General features: G+C 37.7%; 1 protein-coding gene across 1 annotated transcript; it reads right to left on the bottom strand.

Moving 5' to 3' along the window:
- Nucleotides 1–1,578: 1,578 nt before the first annotated feature.
- TMEM156 (transmembrane protein 156) lies at nucleotides 1,579–25,902 on the bottom strand. Its single transcript, XM_026846957.1, has 8 exons — nucleotides 25,797–25,902; nucleotides 21,673–21,954; nucleotides 19,905–20,153; nucleotides 17,750–17,857; nucleotides 14,569–14,676; nucleotides 9,725–9,829; nucleotides 2,780–2,893; nucleotides 1,579–1,715 (listed from the first exon to the last, which is right to left on the bottom strand). The coding sequence occupies exons 1-8, from the start codon at nucleotides 25,900–25,902 to the stop codon at nucleotides 1,579–1,581; spliced, it is 1,209 nt and encodes a 402-aa protein (XP_026702758.1).

Here is a 25,902-nt window from a genome sequence, read left to right on the forward strand (position 1 = left end):
TCCAACTAAATATAAAAAATTCCATATGGCCTCAACTCATTTAGAAGCTAATGTTCACAACTATTCCTATTAAATCTGAACTGCTTGGTGCAGTATAATGATTGGAGAAGCAATTTCAGAAAGCTTCAGGAGGGAAAAGCTATATAAATGGAAGGGATGGAGGTTATGAAGTATTAACACGATGCTAAATTGCCGCATATCATATTTGCAATGGGCAGTTTACAATCTGTTCATCCTGATGGATTTAGCACAAGGGATTCTGAAGTCCTGGTTCTGCAATTGCTCTCTCTGCCTAGTAATTGGTGGTTAAGTTGTACCCACAAATAATGTGTGAGCACCAAATGAGTTTGGGACCCTGCTTAGCCCAAAAAGCTCCAGTACACCCAGAGGAGCATTAATAAATGGAAAGTAAGGAAAAGTTCCAGGAGATAATGAGTCTGAATACTAATGACCTAATCTAGTACAAAAGATAGAAATGCAATTTATCAAAAAGTATGAAACCCATTTGGTGTCTTAATGAGTTATTAAAAAACAATAATAACAATTTTGTGGTTTGAAGCCAAATTATTATTTTTCCACATCTTTATCCACTAAGATGTTGCAGAGTTTATGAAGGTCTTCCTGGTTCACTGCATAAATCAAAGTGTACTGCAGAATTATCTCCTTCCGTGATTCTTTGGCCACCTTCCTCAACAGCCAGAAATTGTATCTTTTAAGGACCTTAATCACCTAGAGCAAGTGTGCTCACTTCATAGAAGCAGAGGATAATTTCTACCTTTAAACAGACTTTCTTATCCTATGAAGAATATAAAATAAATTTATTCTCTGACAGAAAATTAAATTATTGCAAGGATTATCTCACAACAGTATAATTATTAATCCTGAATGAACTGAAAATAGATGTGAAATCTGTACTCTGCTACTGAACTTGTTTCTATAGCAAAACATGTTTGTCCATCATTCATGTTTTCTTAATACCAAATAGTTCTGGTGATGGATAAAATGGAGCTTCTCAACTAAAATGCATAGTTGGCATTCTCATGAAAAGACAGATAACTTAGTTCCCCAAACTGGAAACGAAGATATTTTCTTCTGTGGTGTATGATGTGTCTTCTTTCATCCAGTAGTAGTGATAGTTCATATGTCAGCATCTGAAACTAAAGAAAACAGTATCAAAAAAAAAAAAAGAGGACATTAATTCTTTCCTAATTTATACTGATGCCATTCTTTTGTCTTTCACAGTAATGAATTCTCTTTATTACAAAACAAAACAACATTGTCACTAAGAGGCGGACAGATGATACACATCAGATTGGAGCAAAAGACCTGTGAATGAAACCTGGGGATTTGGGAAAGTGCCTGCCCCATGAGTGATACAGGAAACTGAGTGGGAAGCACTGGGCCTTATTCACTTCCAGGGAAGCTTGGCAATGTGGGACCAGGCAGAACCAAAAGCTGCCCTAGAGGGCATTCACCATGTCCTCCTGGCTGAAGTGTTTCAAACTGGCTTTCTGCAGTGTCTCCATCTACACTGAGCTCCGTCTGGAACTGACTTTTAAAGGTAAGTGGTGATTTCCTTCAAATATCTGAGTAGGCTTCACTCTCTTCTTCCCTCCTGGCATTTAGATAAGAAGAGTTTTGTGTGATATCTGCCTCCACTCCAGAATCTCTTGCTCTGTGTTGGCTCCTGGACATCTCTTCATGAGCTACTCTACCTGCAGCAATGTGTTCAGAAGTAAATTTGGAGTATTAACAAGGTCTTACTACAGCTGAGCCAAAATAAGCTAAATTATCCCAATGGGAAAAATTTTAAACAGACCAATCTGAACCACCAGCTGGATGGAAGAATTTGCAATCCTGTGCCCAACTGCATTTCCTGTACTATACTTGTATACAGTAGAACAAAATTGGAAACAATGAAATAAGAGCAGCTTTTTCACAATATCCAAGTGAAAAATACTCCTCAGTAATTATCAATGAGACTTAAAATTTGCACTGCAGCTCCCAGAGTAGCATGTGATAAGGAACTTGAAATAGAAAAATGCCCAGATCCCAATGAAGCTCAATTTAGTTTTTGGGGAACCTAAAAACCTGGGGCGGGGCAGGGGAAAGCACAGGATTTCTGTACTTAATCTCACACTGAGTGAAAAGCAAATGCAGCTTGTCACCCATTCTGGTAGTTCATGTAGCTGCAGGCCCAATAAGAACATCTGTCTCCCTTTTCCTTTACATCATAAGAACTGGAATAAGAAAAGTTCCCTGGCTGTGAAATCATACTGGAGGCAGTAGGTGCTGGGACGAGCTAGAAAATGGCAAGTGTAGGCAGGATACAATGCATCAAAAATTGATGCCGGCTAATGGAACAGTGGCTTTAAACAGCCTTCACAGTACCCATTACAGTCCAGTTCTGCAAGCAAGCAGGAGAGCTTCCCTTCAAAAACCTCTTAAGTGTCTGTTTTGGAGAGAAGCACATCCTGGCATGCATTTTATGCAGAGCCCAATAACTGTGCCAAGTACCCTGGAATGTGCTCAGCAATCTGATTCTGTGAGCTCTTTCGTACCGAGAAGAGTTTTCATTTTAGTGTATGATTAAGACTTGAATCTATTATGGAAGCAGAAACAGGAGAGAAATTTTCTTTCATGATATTAAAAAAATAAATATGTAACTGAATGACTGCATACAGTCCTGAAAACAATTTAAAGCTGCATGTGGGCATACATTTTTTTCATAGTAGTCTACAGAAATTCATGAAAGCATAAAAACTGAGGTCTTTCTTACAAAAATGGCCAACTGGCAAACCCAGTATGCCAGTACTGGTAGGAACTCCTGCCTTCAGCAGCATCACGTCCAATTTTATGATGACTTTAACCACAGTACTATCATTTCGGAGTACTGAAATTATGTTTTTCAGAAAAAGTGTCAAAAGGCTAATTAGAAAGATCTCAGCAATTTAAAATCACACCTACTGTTCTTTACAAATATATACATGATTTATAAAAACAGCTTAACTGTAATCTTTCTCTCTCTCCTGAGTACACTGGTATATGCCTCTGCTAGAATGTTTTGAACTATGAGTTTCACTGTTTTCCCTGCATAATTTGTATCTTCTGTTGTTTGTGTGGGTGTCTTGCTCAAAGACAGAGAGAGAGAGAGAGAGATTCTTTTAAATATGAAAACATTTTTGTAAAGCCACAATCATATAAGGAAAAGCAGGCAAAGAATACTTTTAGTTGCCCTTTCTGTTTGTGCTACTAAGTTCTGCAATGATGGCATTTAAAGATCTCTTCAGGAAGAAAGCAGGGGCCTGAGCCAAAGCCCAGGTAATACCCTAGGTGGACCTGCATTGAATTTTCCTGGCATGAGATTGGAATCTGTATGATTAAATTTCTAGATTGCTAGGGGAAGGTATCCTTAGAAAATGTCAGCAGTGGTGATACTCTGAATGCAGCTGGATAGGAATCAGCCTCTCATACACTTAGTTACTTACTGATCTCTTGTGCCAACCACCCCACACGGGAGGTTTTGTGTCCACGTGTTTTTAGGTTGTAAGAGAGGAAAGGGACCCGTCAACTCCTTTTATTTTACAATTTCTGCGAAAGAGGTTTTCACCTTTTTAGCCATACACACGGTTCCCCTGTGCATCATTCCCTGTCACTTACCTGTCATCTACCTTACATTCCAGTTTTATTATCCATTTCACCTGAAGACAAGATTGTGCCTTAAATTCTATATTCACTGGGAGACCAACTTGTCTTACCTAACTATACAGCTACACTGTTATTCAGAAAGAAATACAGAGATGTGAAGCACCTCATGTGTCCAAAGATCTCAAAGCTCTTTACAAAGAGAGATGGAAGTGTCAACCGTGAAAGGAAGTGAACTAAAAATCATTGGTGATTGCTGATGTGGAAATTTCATTATTTTATGCAGCCTTTGACATGTCCACTGGTTTTATTAAGAGAATTAATGGGAGGCAGGACACCAAGATTGTGTCATCTTGGCCTTGGGGCATTGACTGTCAAAGAGATTGATGCAGTAAATAAAGTGTTAAGGGTAATAGTGACCAATTTGTATGAATTTGATCCAGCAACAGCTCAGAGCATGACACTAGACATTTTTTACCCCCCTCCAAAAAAAAAGAAAGTCCACAACAGTTGGCTTTAAGGCACTGAGTTTTCCTGCTTTCTTTTTTCATAAAATGGCAGTACTTCATCCAGGAACTGTCAGGTCTGTACCTGTCTCTGATTTCCCCAAATAAGAGAGAAGACTTGTTCTGTTTTTCATTATTCATGAAATCCATTAATATTCTTTGGATTCAGAGAATACAATGGTGTCTCCCCTTAAACAGGTAGAGGACAGAAGAGAGGGCAGGAGAGGTCTCACCATTATGCTTCATGCTATACACATGCGATTTTTATTCTGCCCTGATCACTGTAAAACTGAAGTGCACCTTTGGTGCACTTTGGAAGAGGCCAGTGAGACCTGCACAGCCAGTCTGCCCAGACCCCATGTGGCCCCATGAAATGTTGGGGTTTCAACCCCAAGCCCCAAATTAAGGTTGACATATGGGTGATTCCCACAGCCCTTCCCAAAGGGGGGGTGAGTTTGCCTTTAGGCTTCCCTCCAGGGTGCGGCCGGCCTGGCAGGGAGAGCCATTGGGTAAATGAGCCCCAGGTGTCGGCATTAAGTAAGCAAAGGTCAGGTGTCCCACTTAAGGATAAAAGCTGGGACCACTTACAGGCAGGGACAGTGTCTGTTTGTGAGGTGGATGCATTTTGCAGAGTTTCCTGTTGGGGAAGGACCTCCTGGGACTGGGCTCCAGTCAGGTCTGGCCTTTGTAAATGTGGTCTGTGTAGAGTTTCGGTGTGTGGCTTCCTTGGTCTTATGTGTTTGGCTTGCTGACTTGGTTGTCTCCCATTCCTTCTATGGGAGACTGCATTTCACCATTTATTCCACCCATTGTTGGTTGTGTGGTGGTGGTGTTGGGGTCAGTGGGATTGATGTGGATTACGTATAATCTGACTTCTTTGTACCCCCAGTGCTCACCCCTGTACTGACCCTTTTGTATCAGATACAATTTGGTTATTGGTTTATCTTTATGCTGGCTGTGTCCTTTATGCGAGGCCTGATAATTGGCAAAACACCCCACCACTGGGAAAAGCTGCATGGCCACAAGGGCAGGACACAAACACAGAGAGGTCACTCCTTGGGACAGGATTTCTTAAGCTTCCAAGGGCAAGTTTAGCCAAAACCTTCCCTACGTAACAATGATTTCCAGGCTACCGTCAGTAAAATCATCTTGCTGAATGCTACAACACCTTCAGATAGGCTGTTTGTCATGTATAGGGGCGTTTGGTGATTTGACTCTTACTTGCCTGCTTCTATTTCTTACTCCAGTTATGCTTTGCTCCTGCTGTTTTAGGGAACAGCCACTGAATCAAGTGTGTTCAGAAACATTAGTCCTCTTATGGTTTTGCATGCTGCATTTTTTTTAAGTAAAGGGAGCTGTTAGCTTTGCTTCAATATATAAATTCAGTATTTATCCTTCTGATCTGCTCTCCCAGATCTCTTACTATCAGTCCAGCTTCTTGTTTCTGTCTTTTCATCTGTCATGGAAGAGCATATTCATTGCTGGCACTTAAAAAAAAAAAAAGCAGACCCAGATACACATCCCACAGCATTTCAGAGCTGCTAAAAATAATAGCTGATGCAAGTAGTACTCTTAAAGTTAAAAGTACCCGTTGATGCAAGTAGTGCTTTGTAAGTTAAAAGCACTACACAATGTCTCTTTTAGCTGAGGAGGAACATGGTGCAAATTAGTAATGAGCTGGCAGAGACATAAGAAGTTGGGTCTCCAGAGCCTTATTCTAACATGCTGTCCCCTGAACAGCATTGCCTCTGAATGCAAATACTTGCCCTGAATAAAATGTTCATGCTTCCTACTTAAATAAACAGCAGCCTTGAAATTTACAGTAATTAAAGTCACCCTTTGACAGCACTGAGGAAATACATCTACTGCTGTTATATGTAAAAAGAGGACTGTCTTGAGACACTTGAGAGATTTGGGTCACTCATTTATTCCAGAACAGTTGCTAATATGGTGGTTTAATGAAAGATATCAAAACCAGAGGAGGATTCTTAACTTCAGCACTCAAATGTAATAATAACAGTTACTGTGAAAATACACAGAGACATTAAGCTACCTATTGAAAACATTCCCCTTGGCAAAGGTATGAGTGCAGAGTTGGTACATTTTTTTTATTAGGTGAATTGGCCATCAGTGTGATAGTAACCAATGTACAGTAAGTAATGGAGCATGTGCATGTATCTCTGTGCACACATACAAATATACACAGAGGATATAAGTATATTGCTAAACCTGACCATGCAGGTCATATGTTTATCAATATACTTACATTCTATGATCAACGGTATTGTCCTAAATATAAAGACATTAAAGAGACCTTTATAAAAAGAAACATGTCTTTTTCCTGACATAAAAGTAAAAATTCACCAGAAAGTAGCAATGTGTCATTGATTACTGATCAAGACTGGAGCAACAAGCAAATAATAGGCCTTTTAATTTGCTCACCTGTCTGATCCGGATTTTTAACTTACTAAATTCCTGTGGCTAAAAGCAATGCTGTTGAACCTTTCCTCTTTCAGTGTGTTGGGTTAAGGGCCATTGCTGAGGCCATCAGCAGGTTCTGCAACTCAGTAGCAATAATGATGGTGATGAGTGATCCTTGCTTTTCCACCTCCTCCTCCTACCTCTTATACCTACCACGCCTGCTGTGTAGCCAACCTCCTTACACAGAAGTCAAATAAGCACTGTGCTGTGGTTAATGATTTCTCCAAGTGCAGCTTCAGCTAGCTGGAGATGAGGAAAATCATAACTCAGAAATGCTATGTCTCTCCTCATCTTGCCTATCTGATCCAGGGCAGGTAACTCTTGCCAGCCAGACCGAGGGCAGATGGTAGCATTAAACGCAGTGGAGCTCAGGCTGGAACCCTTCCTCTTTGAGGCTCTTGTTATTAGTGGTCTGAAATGCATGTGACTCAGGGAAGCAGCTGGTACTGTGATACAAAGATGATGCTTTGATCAAGCAGCACCTGGTACACACTTCTTATCTCTGCCCTACCTCCTTCTTGGACAAAAAACCCCAGGTTTTTATCAAGTTGATGTAGTCTGTAAGTGTCTTGATTCAATTAACAGAATTGACAATCTTGGTGTTTTTCAGTCTCAGTGCTCAGCTGTTCACATGTGGCACTTCTAATGCAGCCAGCTCCTCCCTGTTGAGTAAACTAGTCTTTAGCGTTCAAGAGACTTCATAGAGACAACCCTAGCACTCATAAAAGAAGTAGACCACAATCTCCTTCCACAGCCTAAGTAACCAAAAGGACTTTTAGCTAGCAAGCTTTCCTGTAATTGCAGTGTTGTTAGCCAGTAAACCACCCACAAACACAAGTAGTAATGAGTTGTATCTGACCTTATCAGATGAAGGAGGAAGTGCTTCTTTGCAGGAAGTGAAGCAAAACTAAAGCAGAAAGTGCTTTTATTATTCTCACAGAGTATTTAGCTTTAAAACAGTATTCCTTTGAGAAATGTTATTCAAAACCTAACATGATGAAAGGCACGATCTATATCTAAGTTCCTGCCTCTCTGGCCACATGGTCTAATCTCACACAATGTCATGTAACATTACAATTTCATGTATTTGGCATTAATCCCCTGTACCACATCCAGCTTTCACCTCACTGCCAGCAGTCCTTCTGACAGGAAGACTCCATTGTGACTTGGAAAATGAGCCTGCTTCTAAACAGAGCAGCACTGGAACAAGGTATTTGGGGTTTGTCAAGATACCAAATCTTTTTCTTTCAGTCACTGACCCAGAGATTAAGGAAAGGGATAACTTAATCTCAAAATCTCCTGGATCTCATATATTGTCTCACAGAGCAACCAAAGATCTGCAAAGTTGTTCCATCTCTTCTTTCTACCCCCTAATACATATCACTTAAGATAATGAAAGCAAAAGGAGTGCTAGCAGGTTGATACCAGTGGTTACTCCCACCTCTAAGAACACAAGTTACATTTGCACAGGAATGGGCTGTAACCTTTTTTTTTCTGCTTCTAAAAAATGAGTTTTGGTGAACTCAACATCCTGGAAGGACAAAGCATGCTGCTGATCAGCCATAATACTGTATAAATGAAGGCACTGAATACCAGTGAGCACCCCCTTAGCAACACATCCTATGACAACCTTAGAAATGTCTTATTTTTAACCTGAGAGTAAATGTTGTCACAGGAAACAATTAAGGTGAGCAGGTAAGTAGCAGACAGGGATATGGGAAGATAAAGGTTTACCTGAGAGACAGTTGACAGGTATCAGAAAAACAAACAGTCCAGTACTGAAGTGGTTTGGAGGAGTCCCTGTAGAAAGGAAGAAGCTGGCCTGCAGAAAGGGCCTGCTCACTCAGCAGAGGCTTGTGATGTACAAATGGCAAACAGCTGAACTCAGATGATCTGAGAACTGCTCTTATCTGTCACGGACTTCCCAGATCATGCTATCTGTTTCTGCCCCCTGAAATCCTCATTTTAGAATAGTAATAATGACAACCTTTATTTTTTGTAAATCCTTGTAAATTCTATGGATTAGAATCACTTAAAAAGTGGTCAGTATTTTTAATTACTATATTACACTGTCCTGTAACCCAGCTAGTCTCTCTCAAAAGCCAAACAATCTAGCTCAATTACTAATTTATTATGGCAGTACCCCATCTTTTGTAAGCAATGCTGTTCAAAATGTCTTCTTTAACTCTGTTCTCAATATACAATTTCATTGTTTATGGTTCCGCATGAAGCACAAAAATCATACTGCTCTTCAGTACATCAATTTTTTAACACATTAAAAAGATAGCATGACATGTTATTGAGTTTCCAATAAAACTCCATTCAATTTAAATAGATGTAGAGGACATTCTTAAGCTTTCAACCTAAAAAATTCACCATCAACAGTAACAAACATAATGTGTGCACGTAGCCACAACCTTGTCTATGCAATTGATGTATTAGTCTGTATTACTTATTCAAGTAGCATCTGTTCTGTTTCTAGGCATTACAAGTATTGCCAGGAAGAGGTATCTATTACTGCACATTTTTTTTCAAACTTGTTTCCTTACATCTGGACTTCCTGAAACAATTAGTGGAGTAAGGGGATGGAGAATGTTAGAAGTAGAAGACTAGTTTTAGCTCCAAGCTGAAACCAACTTTTCATCATTCCTTGTGACAGGTGTCATAATGACAGAGCGATTGATTTCTTTTGTTTGGGGGATTTGATCAGCAAACTATTCCAAATGTGACTTTCTTCAGAGATCATTTGCAAATTGCTTCTTCCACTGCCCTTATCAGAAACAAATACCAGCATAATGCTGAAGTCCAGAACACAATATGCTACACCAGAAAAATAGGGTCAGAATTTGCACTTAGGCCCTCAGGGACACACAGGGTTTAAAAGGCTAACACAATAGTTTATAGATTACTCTTGGTAGCAAAAGGAAAGTTGATTTTGTTTCCCTCCCACCTACCTCTCACAAAACACATTTTCCAGTTAGTCCTCTCATATACTTGACTAAAAGAAGTAGTAATTTATTTTGAGCAGATATTGCATACTATTAATTCTAAAAATATGAGGCAAACAATAATTGGAGCTGTATGGTAATTACCTTCTACAGTTGATGCACCCACGTGACAGTGCTCTTGTTCAGGAATTATGGGCAGTATCTTTGTGGTCTGTGCAGTAAGTGGACTCTCTTGTTTGCTGGTTTTCACTATTAAAAGTTAAAATAATTTTTATCAATATTATTAAACTGCAAATACATCTGCATAGTGCTAAACATTGAATCTGCAAACTCAAAAATAATTGAGACCTATCTGAACACAAGGCAGAGGTGGACAGCCAGTTTTTCAGTGGGATTTCAATGCCTAGAGATGCAGATACATGTCAGGAACTCCTGAAAGCACTAGCCACGTTTTGTATCCTGTCCCTGATCATCCATAACTTCTGCAAACCTACAAATGGGTTTCTACTGAGTTCATAACAAGAGAATGAACTGGGATTTAGCTACATCCCTTCTCCACTGACTATATCATTTGGGCTTCTCTCTTTACAGATGCAATTTAAAAGTAGAGTTTGGATCTTGGAAATTAAGAAACCGAATATGAAAAGCAAAGTTAAAATAAAACTGGGGTAGTTTTAAAAATAGTAACGGATCTTGTTTTGCCTTCAGGATGAACCTGGAGAGAAGGGGAATGTAGGCTGATACTCCCTTCAGAGCCTGTGTTCTGCATGCATTCAAATTGAGCAGAGAAATGGCCCCTTTTGCATCAGTGCTCTAAGGAAAGCATACAAGGGGCTATAAAAAGCTCCCTAAAATTACCTACATCCTATAGATTTTATCTTCCCATCTGAAAAATAAGGGAAAGCCCCAAAATGGTAATAAGGTTTCACATTTTTCTCTGGAAATGTTTCTTCTCAGAAACATGTAAATCTGTGTTAAATATTGAATACTCTTACAAGCTTTGCTTTTCCCAGCATTATTCATCTAAGTTGCAGAGGAAAGGAAAATTATTTTTCAGCTATGTCAGGAACTGAGAATAATCAGAATCAAATAGGTGATGCTTTATTTGGCCATCATTAAACAAATTTCTCCTTTCTTGGCTTTGCATCTATTTGCTGCTGTAGAATATGTATCTTGCATGTCCTCTTTGCTACAATGTATTGCAGAATACAAGGAGTGAGTGAATTCATTGGGATGCCCGCCCTGACACTACCGAGTCAGCATTTGCTTCTGTTTCCAAACCATCAACTAACCTGAAGCTGTAGCAACACATCAGAGAGGTGGCAGAATTTTGCCTGTTTCCCCTAATCTTGTAGGAGAGGAGCTGTTATTTTAATCAGATAGCATAGAAAAGAATACAGGAATTCAAATTACTTAGAGGAAATTTGTCTTGTTGTTTCTTATGTGCAAATTACAGCTGTCAAATGCTCTGAATGACACAAAATCTAAACAGTCCAGAAAACAACTGCAGGCCAGAAACCCTGAGGTTTTATTCTCTGAGTCCTGGTTGTCACCACGATCCTGCAACGTCCTTCTTTCAGGATGAATTATAAAATTACTATTGATCAGAATTAAATTTGCATTACTGTGAGCCCAACAAGTCAGTCAAGTAATTCTGTATTTGTATCCTAAAATGTAATGAACCAAACTGTGATTGCATGAGCCAAAGGAGTATCATTGAAAATGAAAGTATACCATTCGAGCAACATAGAACAAGGCATTATGTTTCAACTAAGGTTGTCCACACAGAGTGTAGAGTAATAACATGATGATATTAATTACATGAGTCCCATTCTAGCATAGGCATGGGAGCAAGCCTTTTTTTTTTTTTCAGAATAGGCCTTATGCTACTTTCAAAATAGGATAAAAATAAACAAGGAATGTCATTCTTATGCTAGGAAAAGAAGGTCTAAAAAGGAATTTATAGTGATAGACTTCTAGTAATATAAATTGACATTTAAGTATAACCTGTATAATTATAGTAATGAAATTTCTGCAATGAAAAAACACTGCTAGGCAGATTCAGTCTAGGTATTAAACACCCTGATTTATGCAATCTGTTTCCTGTGCAACTTTTTATTTTTTTTAATAATGTAGTGTACTGTTCTCACACACTCGCTGCTCCCAACAAGTAATTCTGTACTGTGTTCACAGGCTTATTTTTTGGGGGATATAGCTATATGAGAATAGCTATACTTAATCTGTTACGGGTAGTGGAAAAGGTACTAAAGTGGTTTAGGGAAAGTGGGCTCAGGAGAAGTTATAACAGCAGGGTAAGTATAGCTGCCTTCCCTTTCTCTGGAACTGAGGCTGATTTAAGCAGTAAGATGCACATGACAGTTTGGCAGTTTCTATCTGGGTTCTTTTAAAACACTGTGGGGAATACTGTCTAGTCCTCCTAATTGCTATTATTAATTTATTAAGTTGTTGCAAAACCTCTTCTACTGCCTCTTTGATTTGAGAAAGCTCCTCAAAGAAATTCTTGCAATCAGTCTCTTATGTGGGAATCTCCCTAAGATTCTCTGTCATGAACACACAAAGCGAGGAATTGACTTTTCTTCTATGGATTATTTTCCATGTTCTACTACTATCAAATTCTATTTGATACAAAAATGCTCTGTGTCTGGAAATACAGATCAGCCACTTAAAGAGTACTTACTTCTCACACTACAGAAAAAGCATCCTCTTTCCCTTTTCCTGTGGCTGCATTTAAGGGCAACTGTACTTTGTCAATTCATACCATTCAAGGGACTGTTTTACATAAACGCAATGGCAGGACCAGATCCAAAGTCTAGAAAACACATTCTGTACAGCCTATGCACTAATGTCTCCTTTTTTTGGCTTAACACCACAGACAATGGTTAGTCAACATTTATGACCAGAATGCTTTAAAGCCCCCCTATCCTCACTATATGGGCTCAATTCTTTGTAGTACCGTGAATTTGGAAGGCTGTAATTTAAATCGTACTCTAGAGAACATACTATACATTTTTCCTTCTTTCCTCTGGCCACCAGACTTAATGGTAATGGTTCATGGGCACAGAGTCACTAACAGTTTCACAAAATAAGCACCCATGTTGTAAATTATCTTTTTGTAGGACCACAGTTATATTAAGACAATAATTTCCTGAATTTACCCAGGAAATCATCCTCATTCTGGAAGTATAGGTTTCTTTCTTTTTCTTCCCTTATCCTTTCTGAACTTTGGATAACCTTTTAGTGTAATATCTATACATCTTTTCAGCTATATGATATACTGTCACATCCTCTCAGATATATAGTTTAGTCTTGTTACCGTGTTTCCAGGGTGGTTATATTGTCTTCAGTGGACCTCAATGTTTTGTTTCAAGATTCCAAGCTATGCACTAATGATAGTGAAAATATTAGCAAGGGCTGTCGAAGAAGTCAGCCATAGTTATTTATAATCCATTATCACCGTAGCAAATCTTAAAATTTAGCATCTATAGAAAGAATAAACTCTTTTTATATAGTCTTGATTCCAATTTAAATTATGTTAGTATAAACTGGGGAAATTGACTGCACTGACTGGAATTATGGTGTATGAAATCAAGGAATTTCATATTAAAATAAAACTCATTACAGCAGTTCATAGAACTAAGCATCTTTCTACGTTAAACATATAGATTGAAGTGGGACAAATATAGAAGTAATAATGACAGACCAATAAGGGGTTCCTGTTCTCTTCAGTGAAATCTAGTAAAACTAGATTTGAATTTCCATAAAACTCCATTATCAAAAATGCCTTTGGATATACAACATTAAAAATACCATGTGAACATGCTGATAAAACAGGTATGGTGTTAGTGAAGCTACTCAACACAAAAGATGTCAGAAAGACAATTCCTTTCCTGTGGGACAAAAATAATGAGCTCATAAATATATCTTAGAGGTAGCCAGTGCTTTAAAAGTGAGGAGCATAAATTTTACTTGCAGGAGAGTTCAGACAGACAAGGAGCTATTCGCTCTTTTCTAGGTAAAATTGAAATGCCATGAGTTACTGAGTTGTAGAGAGGAATTACTGAGTCTCCTCTTAACTCCTGAAGAACTAACAAGACAAAGAGTGAAGTACCCAAGCCTAGACAAATATAAAACCATTTTTTCATTTGCTGGCTTTTTAGTTATTCTTGTTTTGGAGGGAAGTTGGTTTGCCATTCAGAGCTATTATTCTATGTGTTCACATTATTTTTTTTAAAGATAGAGCTCCCTTCGTGAAACCAGAATCCATGGAATTTATTAAAGCATATGACTTTGATCAATATCTGTAACACTCAGAGCTATAGCTCCTAATTTCCCCTCAGAGATTTGTTATCAAATTGTAATTTCTGGAACCAAAACTTTGAGTTTATCCATGTCATTTAATTGATCTGTGCTAAACATTCTACAATCTCAGAAGACCACATTTTAATTCCTATCCGAAACAAGAAAATTGCACTTTGAGAGAATTTTTTGCTGGAAATAGGCTACAGAGTGCCAGCAGAGCCATTCTCTGAGTCCTGCTACAGCCATACATTCCATCCTTTGGTAGCAGATTTTATCAAGGGTCATAAACACATAGAGCATACATATACATATGTACATGTCTCTATAGTTTTCATACACACACAAAGCACTCAGCTGTCCAACCTTAAATGTGGCACACAACATGACCAAAAATTAAAAGGAGGTAACAAGTCATTAATGCAAGACATTTGGAAGACTGGGAGAAGCATTCCCACATGATATAAATTAGTCTTCTTATAGTTTTATTGTCAGAATTATTTCTTTATGATATAAAAATGTTTCCATAAAATAAGCCAGATCAAATTTGTGTAGGATCAAGGTAACTCTGAAATAAACCTGAAGCATCCCTTGACAGGAAATACTTCAAAGGTCTTTCTTGACCTCCTCATGACTCAAGATTTGTTGGGGTTTTATTTTATATTACTTACCAGGAAAAGGAAGAATTTTAGTAGCAGATATGGTTCTTCTTGCATGCCTGGAACCCTTTCTTCTTAGAATAGTAGAAATGAATGTTGCTACTCTGTGTTTACAATCTGTTTTAAACAAAATGTGTTATCCTCAGCTATAGATACAGCACTGATTAGAAGGAAAACTGGTAAAGCCCTTATTCTTAAATTGTTGAACACCTTCCATGAAAAAACAGGAAGGTTTTGAAATAAGGTGATGAGGAAAACCAAGGGCCACATGTTTTATATTTCCCTGAATGAAATTTTCTGTAAATTCCATTTAGGTCTGGCCCTCTTAAATTATTCCTTCCCTTTTCTATACCATGTACCTTGAACAAATTGAAGGTTATCCAAAAAGTACATGTTCCAGTACTGTCCTAGGAAGCTGACAGATTTTTTGCAAGTGTGGGGTGTTCATCTTTGGAAGCACAGTTTGAGAGCAACCTCTACACCACTCAGAGTGAAAAAGAAAGAACTGGGTTGAACACCTCTGACTGCTCCTCAGCACCCAATTCATAATCTCCTCAAGTCTTTCCATCCTTCTGCTGCTCTCTTAATACTGTGCTCTTGGTGGGGTTATTGCAGATGATTGTGCAGCTGTTATGGTTAGCTCTGTTCTAAAATGACAGCAGCTCAGGGCTCAGCCAGCTTCTGATGACAGGCTCATTCCAATTCTATGTAACAGATTTGATTTTTGTCTTTTTGTTTTGAGAACACTAGAAAACTTCAGCTTTAAGAAATTAATTAAATTAGCATTATTTAGGTCATTATTTTTTAATGAATAACCAGTGGAGATCTAATGCACTGAAGCCCTAAGTATGCACTGTAATGGTTAATGTCAAAGGAAGCTCTGGAAGTGGTCGTAAGACAAGAGTGGAAACAAAAAGGCAAAAGGACTAATTTCTAATTTAGCTCCTTTGTCACGGATCAGTTGTAACCTCCACCAAGTTTATTTGGATATTCTATTTTATGCACTCATGGAAATAACTCAATGTTTCAGAGTCTGCCTAGCAGAATGCCTTGCAAGGTCTCAAGAGGAAATGAATAATTCCATATTTCATAACAGCTTTCAGTGGTGCTCAGAAATTAAGAGTAAAACTACTAACTGAACTATGACTGGAAAAATTCTTAGCAGCTGTTTGAGTCACATACTAGTATTTCTGCTGTGTTCTTTGGGCACCACTGGGAAAAAGCAGTATGTAGACCTGCAATTAAAGGTGGCATCATAATATATACACACAAGGAATACAACCCTTAAATCTGATTTTTATGCACCTTGTCTTTTTATAAGTAACATATTCATGTTGTTTATCATTTTTATATTATAAATGTAACTAATAAAACCACTATTCCTCTACTAACATAAAATGTATTCTAGAAGCAAATCAATAATTAGAAGCCTCAAAAGGGCATCTTTTCCTCCTGCTTGTGTCCATGACAATTCTGAAAAACATGCATTTAACAGAAAACTGATGTTTCAGAATAAAAGCAGTAAATCATTAATCATCACTACTAATATTTCTGCATTAAAAATTGGATGCTATGACTCAAACATAGAAAATCATACTCATGACAATTATACGTAGCTTTCAAATTACAAATAAAAATCCTTTAAACTAGAGCATTTAATATCCCACTTGTAAAGACTAATTTACACTTTATGGGATTTTTACATATATAAAATAGGTCTCAAAAATTGGTTCTAGCAGTAAGTAAAAGATCATGTATTGTAACCAAGATGGGTAAGGAGTTTCTTTAATCATTTGGGGAGGGACACATATTTGTAATTTTAAGCAACTATTTCTTATTCATTAAAGATATATGCATGAAATATTTACCTTATGCAAAAAAATCACAGAAACATTTTATGTGTGGGCACTCTTCTTTCTTGTGTTCAGTTATGATTAAAGCTAGACTCCTATTGCTCTTTCATTACAAAACTGCCTGTGGATACAGTAAGGATGATCAGGGGAATGGATATGGCTTATCAATTGTTTATTACCCCTGTGACCAAGGTCTCCTTTCAGCAGCTCCGGACTACAAGGGGAATGGACATCTGCCTGGTAACAGCAACTAAATGCTGGTTGTCCAGAGGCTTTCTGCCCATTCAGGGCTGATGCAGGCAGAAAGTCTCAGCAAACTGCTGTGCAAAGCATCTAAGAGCTATTATCTCAGGTAACAGGTGAACTAACACTCTTTTCATACTGATGAAAGAGAGTGTGCTCCCTGTACCTCCTTCTACCTCTGACTTGGGATGAAAAACAAGGACCAGCAGCTGACAAGCGGTCTATTTTCTGCATTGTTTTTATGCAGAGGAATTTATCTTGATTACTTAAAAGTCTCAAGCTCAGGGTACTCCTACACTTATTCTTGCTTTCTTCACTGTATATTGCTAGAAGAAATACTGATTTCAACCTATATCCCATGTGAATTGCATAGGAAGAGCCTGTCTTGGCTGGTGAAGGCATTCTGTAAAAGCAATTGTTTCAGTCTCTGAACTAAAGACAAGTTCTTTCACAGAAAAGTTTTAATCACTTGGAATAGTGAATAATATTGATTCAGAAATCACAGCAATATTTTATTTGCTAAAATAACAGCAAAGAGAAGAAATGTTATTTGGGCTTAATTCATCTCTGGGGTTAAGAAGACACAGCTTGGTTGACCTGTATGCAATTACACCACTGCTGAATTTAGATAACCAGGTTTTAGGACAGTTGAGTGCATATCTCCTCATGTCTATCCTGTAATTTTTCTTGACCATGACCTAGATGAATCATCTTGAGGAAGGAAAGGGTATTTCGATCTGCTTATATTTCTGCTTAAGACCTTTAACAAGGTTCATCTGTAATTGTTTTTCTACTGGAATCAGTCTGAAACCAGAAGTTTGTATCACCAAAGATCATAGGCCACCAAGCATCTGTCAAAAAAACCTTATTTCATTCACCATCAATAAACCTGGATTTACATCCACAATTCAGAGGTGAGAGGTGATAATATCAATCATCTGAGTTTTTCAGTCTCTCTATAAAGAGCTTTTACGATATTACAATTAAAATATTGGTGTCTGAACCACATTAATAATCAACAGCTTTGTCATTGTAAATTAATATATTTTTCATTGCACAGAAATTTAAATTCATGTAGATGACTTTTAGTTACTTACAGTTTTGTTCATTTTCTTGGACTATTTTGTAGATGACAATTGAAATAGTAAACACAAAAACTACTGGAATCATAGTGAGCCAAATGATCTTCGTCATACACATTGGAACTGTCCATAAAATGTAGAAGAGAGAAAAGGAAGCAGGAAATCACTGACAGAGAAGAGCAGAACATTTGATCTTGTTAGGTTTTGGACCATGCCTACCCCCACAGATAAAAATTTAAAACAGAGAAGATTACGCCTTTTTCTTTCAGCTTGCTTTGTTTGAAATTGCATTTCCTGTCTAGAATTTAGCTTCTTTTTCACCTGTATTTATCTCCCTGTGTCTAAAATAGTTACATGTAGCTAAGTGAAAATATTTCCTCTTTGTATAAACTGCTATATGCAACTCAGCCAAGAAGAAAATGCTTCAGAGATCAATGTTTATATTTAATATATAATGCCCTCGTTGTTTGGATGGAGCACAGAAGGAATTGGTCCACTGTCCAACACAGGCCTGTACTGCCATTCTCAACCTCCTGGCTCATCTTCATCTATAGGAGAAAGTAAGATTCTACATATAGGAATTTTCTTATCTAAAAGTAAAAAAATGCCACCAACCGGACACCTCTAGGAGTTCATTTAACTAGAGCTGCCTTGGGGGAGAATCGGCATTTGACTGGGTGTAGGAGGTAGGCTGCTCTTTTGGACAACAGCTGCTGCAGAAATGCACCCACATTCCACAGGGAATTAGTTCAGTATTGAGTACAAGCCAGGACTACATACCACAGAAAGGATGTGGTGAACTTTACTCCCTAGCTGCTTGAAAGACCTTTCAAGCTTCTTTGGCAGCTGCATGTTAATGCATACCTTATTATTGTCAAATAATTATTTTAGAAAACAACTATGTTACTGTTACTCATATAAAATCAAATTACAGACTATAGCCAAAGGACTGTTTTCATTTCCTTGACTTAGAATAGTATAATTAGACCTACATCAACTTCCCTTGTGTATCTTCTCCATTGAGAAGTCATGAGGTAACTGCCAATAACCCCATGGCTCTTTGAGGTAAGCACAGCTCATCCCTCCTAATTCAGAACTAAAAATATCTTATACAGCCATTTAGGCTCCTTTCAAACAGAGCACCTCATCTTGTAGTGACTTGTAAGGACTTGTATCAACCCTGCTTAGTAAAAGCACCTCTTTAGCTTTGTTTTGAAGTAAATAGAAAAAATATGCATGGTTAACTTTCATTGTTAATTTGACATAACTACTTCCCAGGTGAATCACCATTAGCAAAGGGTGGGTAGATCATAGTTTTGACACAAGTTAGCAGGCTGAAGCTACAAACTATACTCCTCTTGTAGCTAGAGCTACCAACTATTAAAAAAGTAAGCTGTCCTCTCTTCTCTAGGATTTTACCTGGACTTATTTAACATAGGTTTAGCCAACTCCAAACCAGATATCTTTCCAGCAAAGGTACAGCATAAAATGCATTTGCCATACAAAACTAAATGAATGCAATAATTCAGCAAATCCCAGATGGCAAGTGTTGCATATAGGCAGGCTGGAAGCCCTGACCGTGGTCAGGCAATCAGCCAAAAAACTCCTGCAGCATAAAGGGAAATTTAAAAAGCTGACAGATTGTCCTCTGGGAAAACTAAGCCTAGTTCCTCTGAAGATTTCTCTTTCAAGTGTACTGTAATAAGGCTGTATAGTAGGATATTGCAGTACAACATTAAGAAAAGTCAAACCTGTCTACTGGTTCTTCTGCCACTGAAGTTAACAGGAATTTTTAAATTTAAGTCCAAGACAACAGGCTTATGCCATTAACAGAGAGAATTAAAAAGTAATTCCAAGGTTTATCATACACGTGATTTGTGAGTCTGTCACCACTAAACAAAAAAAAATGTATAGACACTTACTCTGCTGTGTTGCTTCTAGGAAAAAAAAAGCCCCAGCTAAACCTGCTTTAAGTCACTATGAAAACTATCAGTTGCCTACTAAAGAGGGTCTTTTACTAAGGGTTGATCAAAATTGTATTCTGTTCTTGTGAAATACTTAAATCTTTTCAAATGGCTGCTGAAAGCAGAGAACTACCTACTGGAGATTTTTTGCAAGATTTATAGTGTTTCTGGTTTGATTTCCATTCTGACTCTCCTTTGTAACTTACATTCCACGTAAGACTTCAGTTGCAGTGAAATATTTATACAGTCATTTTGGTCTTCCATCATTGCCACTAGACAGGAATGATTTAGGTATTCTCCAGCTGCATTTCTTCCTCCAACTATAGAATTGTTGATCTGGATTTCCAGCATGTAGTAAATATTATGCTCTCCTTCTTTCTCGGAAACTATAGTGAGATTAAAATATTTATAAAAATAAATAACATCTTCTGTTTTCACTTCAAGTGAGCCTCTTGCTTTTGGAAATAAAAATTAAAACAAAATTATTACATAATATGATAGACAAAGAGACAACTCTCAGAAAGAACAATAATCATTTGCAAAAACATACAGTTGGCTTTTACATTATTGATTATGATAAAATAGACAAAAGGATACCATGTAAAGTGATTCTGAACAAATCTGAAAAGTATTGATTATCTATACAAAATGTATTTCCCCTGCAAATCACAGCCCCTTTTTTGCTTTACTCCCAGCTTTGGAACTTTTCGGGTTTTTTGTTGTTTTGTTATCTGTTGTCAAAGATAACAGACAAAAGTCAGGCTATGATAAAAAATAAAAACCAAACAAAAAGCATATGATGACAGAGATTTGAAGTGTGCATCTAGTCTATCTGCTATCAGTTGCAGAAGGTCCTTATTTTACTTCAAACCACACAAGCTGTGAGACTCAAAAAATGTTAATAAGAAACCTAGGTAGGTGAGACATTGTCAAATTGTTACAGTTGTATAGGTATGAGAACAGAGTTTGTCCACACGTTTTGTTTTGTTATTTTCCATCTTTGTTAAGACAGCTATTTTCTAAGAAGAAAATGATGCAGTTGGAAAAGAACTGCATTTCTTATATTCAGGACTTGGCTTGTTGCCCCTGTTGCTGACAATGTCAGGAAAACAAAATTCAGGAGCATCCTCTTTCCAAAAATTTTCCAGATACTTTGTAAGTGTATATGGCACAGAAGGAATACACTGCTACTGCTCTGAAAAGATGTGAGTGTTGCTGAACTCTTCTCTGTAGTGCTGTGCCAATCCTCCTTCAGTGCTGCCTTCTATGAAGCACGCAAGGCCATTTCAGATACCACACACTTGTGGATATCATAGACTATAAGCACGGAAATGGTGATTTCTTGTATAGCTGCCATCTGAATAGTTACTATCTTTGAATTAGTTCTTCAGACACTTACTCACAACCTATCTTCATATAATATCAGAAATCTACATGTAGAGTTCCGCAATGACATTTAAAAGCAAATTTAGTGTGAAAACTGAACAGAAACTACAACTCTTTAAAAAGAAATGAAATACTTTAGAAAATTTAGCAAAATTAAAATAATAAAGATGGGGATATAAGAGCATCTGTAAAAGCCAGATGGCATAGGTCGAATTTGCAACACAAATATTCCAGACACCACTGGATAAGGCGCTCTTTTTTTGCAGTACCCTCCTTTGAGACCAATACAAAGCCTCCTGAAAATAATGACACACACCTGACCAATTTTATACAAGATTCAAAAAGAAAATAAATTGTTATTTTTCTACCAACGTGTTTCACTGACAGCCAGGAATGAATGCCACTGAGAATCTGGCATATAAACCTGCATTTTCTAGCCATGCAAAGACAAGCTAAAAAAAGCATTGTTCATAGATTTGCAAAGACCATGGAGAACCAGCAGCATACTATAACTTTCTTTTAACTTACAAATAAAACCATGTCTTTTATGTTGTAATAAAAATTAAGTATTTCTCTTCCCTTACTTACTTTTTTTAACTACTGACCCAGATCCTCGATGATCAACATTCACATCTCTCTTGGATTCACACCCTGTGTGTTTAGTATGGGACTGTTGTTCCCTCCTGGAGGACTGGCAAATACATGGAATATTTTGGAAATTGGAATGATTCACAATGGCCTTCAGTAAAATAGTCTGGTTTTCTCTTCTTTGTTGTACTGATCTTTTGCAAGAATTGTTGAAAGTACAAAGTGGAAAAGTGGTGTTATTTGCTGAACAGGTATCCATGCACGAAACAATTACAGTGTTAGCTGAAAAAAAAAAAAAAAAAGTACCATTTTACCAAGATACATGGACAAATGTTAGAGGACACATGGACAATATGTGCATGGAAGCATCATGTAACAGATCCTTTAACTGTGTTACAATGAAATACACTTTCTCGATGGTTATGGCAACATACTGAATGCATCAACAAATGAGAGAAAGCAAGCACAGTCTTCCCATAACCTAGATGCTGGATTTCACTGCTGAATTGTATGAAAGCTTTTGTAATATTAACTTGAATTTGGTGGCATCTAGTCACATTCTTGTTTCAAAGCTGCTCCAATCTGATTGTATTTGAAAAGAAGATGAAAGCACTCATGTTTGGAGGGGGAACTTAGTCCTAGAACTGCACAGCTGCAACACACCAGTACAGTTATGTTGTAAAAAAAGCATAATCAGAAAAAAAACTTTCTATCACAACTTTCTTTCCTGGGCTACATCAAGAGAAGTGTGGCCAGCAGGTTGAGGGAGGTGATTCTGCCCCTCTGCTCTGCTCTCGTGAGACCCCACCTGCACCGCTGTCTCCAGCTCTGGGCCCCCAACATAAGAAGGACATGGACCTGCTTGAGTGGGTCCAGAGGAGGCCACAAAGATGTTCAGAGGGCTGGAAAACCTCCCTGATGAGAACAGGCTGAGAGAGTTGGGGCGGTTCAGCCTGGAGAAGGCTCTGGGGAGACCTTATAGCAGCCTCCCAGTACCTAAAGGGGGCTACAGGAAAGATGGGGAGGGACTCTTTATCAGGGAGTACAGGGATAGGATGAGGGGTAATGGTTTTAAACTGAAAGAGGGTAGATTTAGATGAGAGAGAAGGAAGAAATCATTCACTGTGAGGGTGGTGAGACACTGGAACAGGTTGCCCAGAGAAGCTGTGGCTGCCCTTTCCCTGGCAGTGTTCAAGGCCAGGTTGGACGGGGCTCTGAGCAACCTGGTCTGGTGGAAGGTGTCCCTGCCCATGGCAGGGGGGGTGGAACTAGATGATCTTTAAGGTCCCTCCAACCCAAAGCATTCTACAATTCTATGACATTGAAACCACTCAGTGAAAACACACAGAAACACTGCTGAGTCCTCTAACCACACCCTTCACCTTCTCTTACAGTCAGTCAACAAACACAAATCAATATGACTATTAGTTTTGGAATTCATAGTCAAATTTCAGTACCAAATTGCTGTAGCTAGAGTACATTAATACAGTTCTGTCAAGTAGCAAAAACCACACAGAATTAATCATTAATGAGTGTTAAAGCTGTCTTCCACATTAAACTAAGGCTTTATTGTACAAATCATGAATTTTTACAAGAGTTAATTTTGAACTGTTTTTTCAGATGAAATAAAAACCTACTGGGACCCCCATATGAAAGATGTATTTATGAATACAAACAACCACTTCCTGGAGTTGATGCAGCACTAGACTATAGTTTTGTAGCTGAGCTTCCAATTTTGGTAGTACCCTTGCATCTCTATGAAGAGGAAATTTTGCATCTAACTTCCATCATGAGTAATTGGAGTAATATGTTCATAAATCCTTATGTATAGAGAGAAAAACATAGCCTTTAATTGTTCCAGTGCTCAGCTGCAATCTGACAGCTTCAGCAGGCCACCTGTGCTCACATAGCAGCAGGCTGACCTCAGAAACAGTTCAGCGAAAGATTTCAGACAGGATACAGAAATAAAATCTAAAATCCAATGCCAAAGTCAATTATCTTCATTTTGCAAACACTACATCAGAGAGTCATAAACTCCTTATAAAACATAATAAATTGAAATGTAAGATGTACATCCTATGCAGGTAAGAAAATAATTAATTTTAATACAAAAAGGAAAAATGTCAAATAAAATTTAGGGCTTGATCTTTCCCTGAGGCAAGACAAAACATTTTCCTCGAAACGCTTACAATCTGACCCATGCAACCTGGAGTGGAACAGGCTCTCGAGGTCAAATTCTTCCAGTGGAAGGAGCCATTTTGTGCAGAGCTGCTCTGTGGAGGCAAGCGAGGAGTGGAAATTGAATGCTTACTCTGCTCTCATGGCAAGGTGTGGATGCATCTGGGCAACCAGTCTAAAACCACTGCTACAGCTTTCAAGGTCAATTAATGCTAAGTCCCTGCCATACCCCTTTCACCAAGAAATTTGTACATGGACTTGGGAATCTGCTGAGTGTGCTGTGCAGCAGTCTGTGTACAGCACTATGAAGTCCATTTTGGACTTCACACATGGGTAAACAGGCTCCAGAGCTGCCTGTGAGCCATGCTGTAGATATCTTTTTTAAAAGGCATGTTACCTGGGTGGAAAAAATTTGAATGTTGTCCTGTTAGGGGGGGTTCTTAACATCCTCTTGAAATATCTCTCCTGAGAAAACCATTCAAATTATGATCTAGCATCAGTAAACTTTATTTTCTTCCAGCTCAAAGGGCTGTGGACTTTCTAGGGAGGGGTATACTTTGTTGAACACTGTAAACAGAGCTGCAACACTGGGAAAGTTTGATTACATGGCAGAGAGAGAGCTGTACCCACAAGAGGCTTGCTCCTTACTGCAGGACAGGGAAGCACCCTCCCAAACGTAAACATCACTAGGGATGTGGAAAGGGTTTAGTGAAATTTGAACGCAGATGGCCTGAAGAGTTAAGAGGATCACTGAGATGAAACCATGCAAAGTATCTCTAAGAAACTGCTGTATATTCAAAGATCTGTAACCCACGTGCTTAATGTTAGAAAGTTCTGTGATTAAGAAATTCCTTTATTAAGCCACTATTTGCAGGGTGTTTTTCCATAGAAAATCCAATTCCATTAAAATGAAATTAATTACTTTCTGATGTTTGACAGTAAGGTCAATGTTTTCTTCTAGTAATAGCCATGTCATTGCTTAGTTGCAGTGTCTGTGCTAGCTAATAGTTTGATTACTTCTGCATGGAGGTAAAACATCAATTGTTCCAACATCTGAAACTGACTCATCAGTTTTATGATATTTAAAAATTATGACAGCTTACCAATTTTGTTTATAAACTAAAAAACCTATGAATTATTTTTTAGTTACTGTCATGTTTATTCTTTGTGGTTAGTGAAAATAGAAATGTAAATATAAGTAACCTAATCTGGACATATTTTGACAGTTTTTTCCAGAAATTTATGCTTCACAAATAATTTATTTTATGATGCCTGGGAATACACACTGTTACAGGGATGCTTTTTATTGTAACATTTATCTATTCAAAAGCTTACCTAGGAATGGATGTGACAAAACTTTTTTAGTACTAATTTATTTATGGATTTTTAAGAAAGCACTGAATGTATAACTTCCACACATATATTTTGCATTCATCCTAAATCCAGTATCAACCTTTAGGATCAACAATTTGTGTTGCATTTATGTTAAAAGATTTGTTTCATTCAGTTACATCTATTCTGCTTTACTTTTTTTCAGGTTACCACTGCATATCTCTTTCACAGACAGCATCTCATACTGGATACTAATTGTACAAAGTTTTTTAGGCATTTAGGTATAGAAACTTTTAAAATAAAAAGTTATTTTTTAATACATGATACGTACTATAAAAGAACATACGTATTTTAACTACTTCTTTTATGATGAAGATAGTAAAAGTACAGTTGCATGGAAATAGTTACCAAAAATTTTGCAGTCTATGTAATTGAATGACAAACTCCTTTCAAATTACCATATATAATTAACTCGGTTGAAAATCTAACAAAAAAGAATCTATATGCTTTGCAAAGTCCGTATGAGTACAGCATCCTAATCATCACTTTTAGGAAAACAAATGCCAACTTCAGAATAAATAAAAAGCTATTTTAAAAGCCGATCACTCACTCACCTTCATGGATTTTGAAAAATTCAGGTAAACATAAAATAAACATAATAATTATTACAAGTACTAATCTGAAGAGTTCTGATTTTCTCAAAAGCTGCTTGCCTTTCAT

Source organism: Athene cunicularia (genome assembly GCF_003259725.1).
Source record: "Athene cunicularia isolate RWA chromosome 4 unlocalized genomic scaffold, athCun1 chr4_part1, whole genome shotgun sequence".
Lineage (NCBI taxonomy): Eukaryota > Metazoa > Chordata > Aves > Strigiformes > Strigidae > Athene > Athene cunicularia.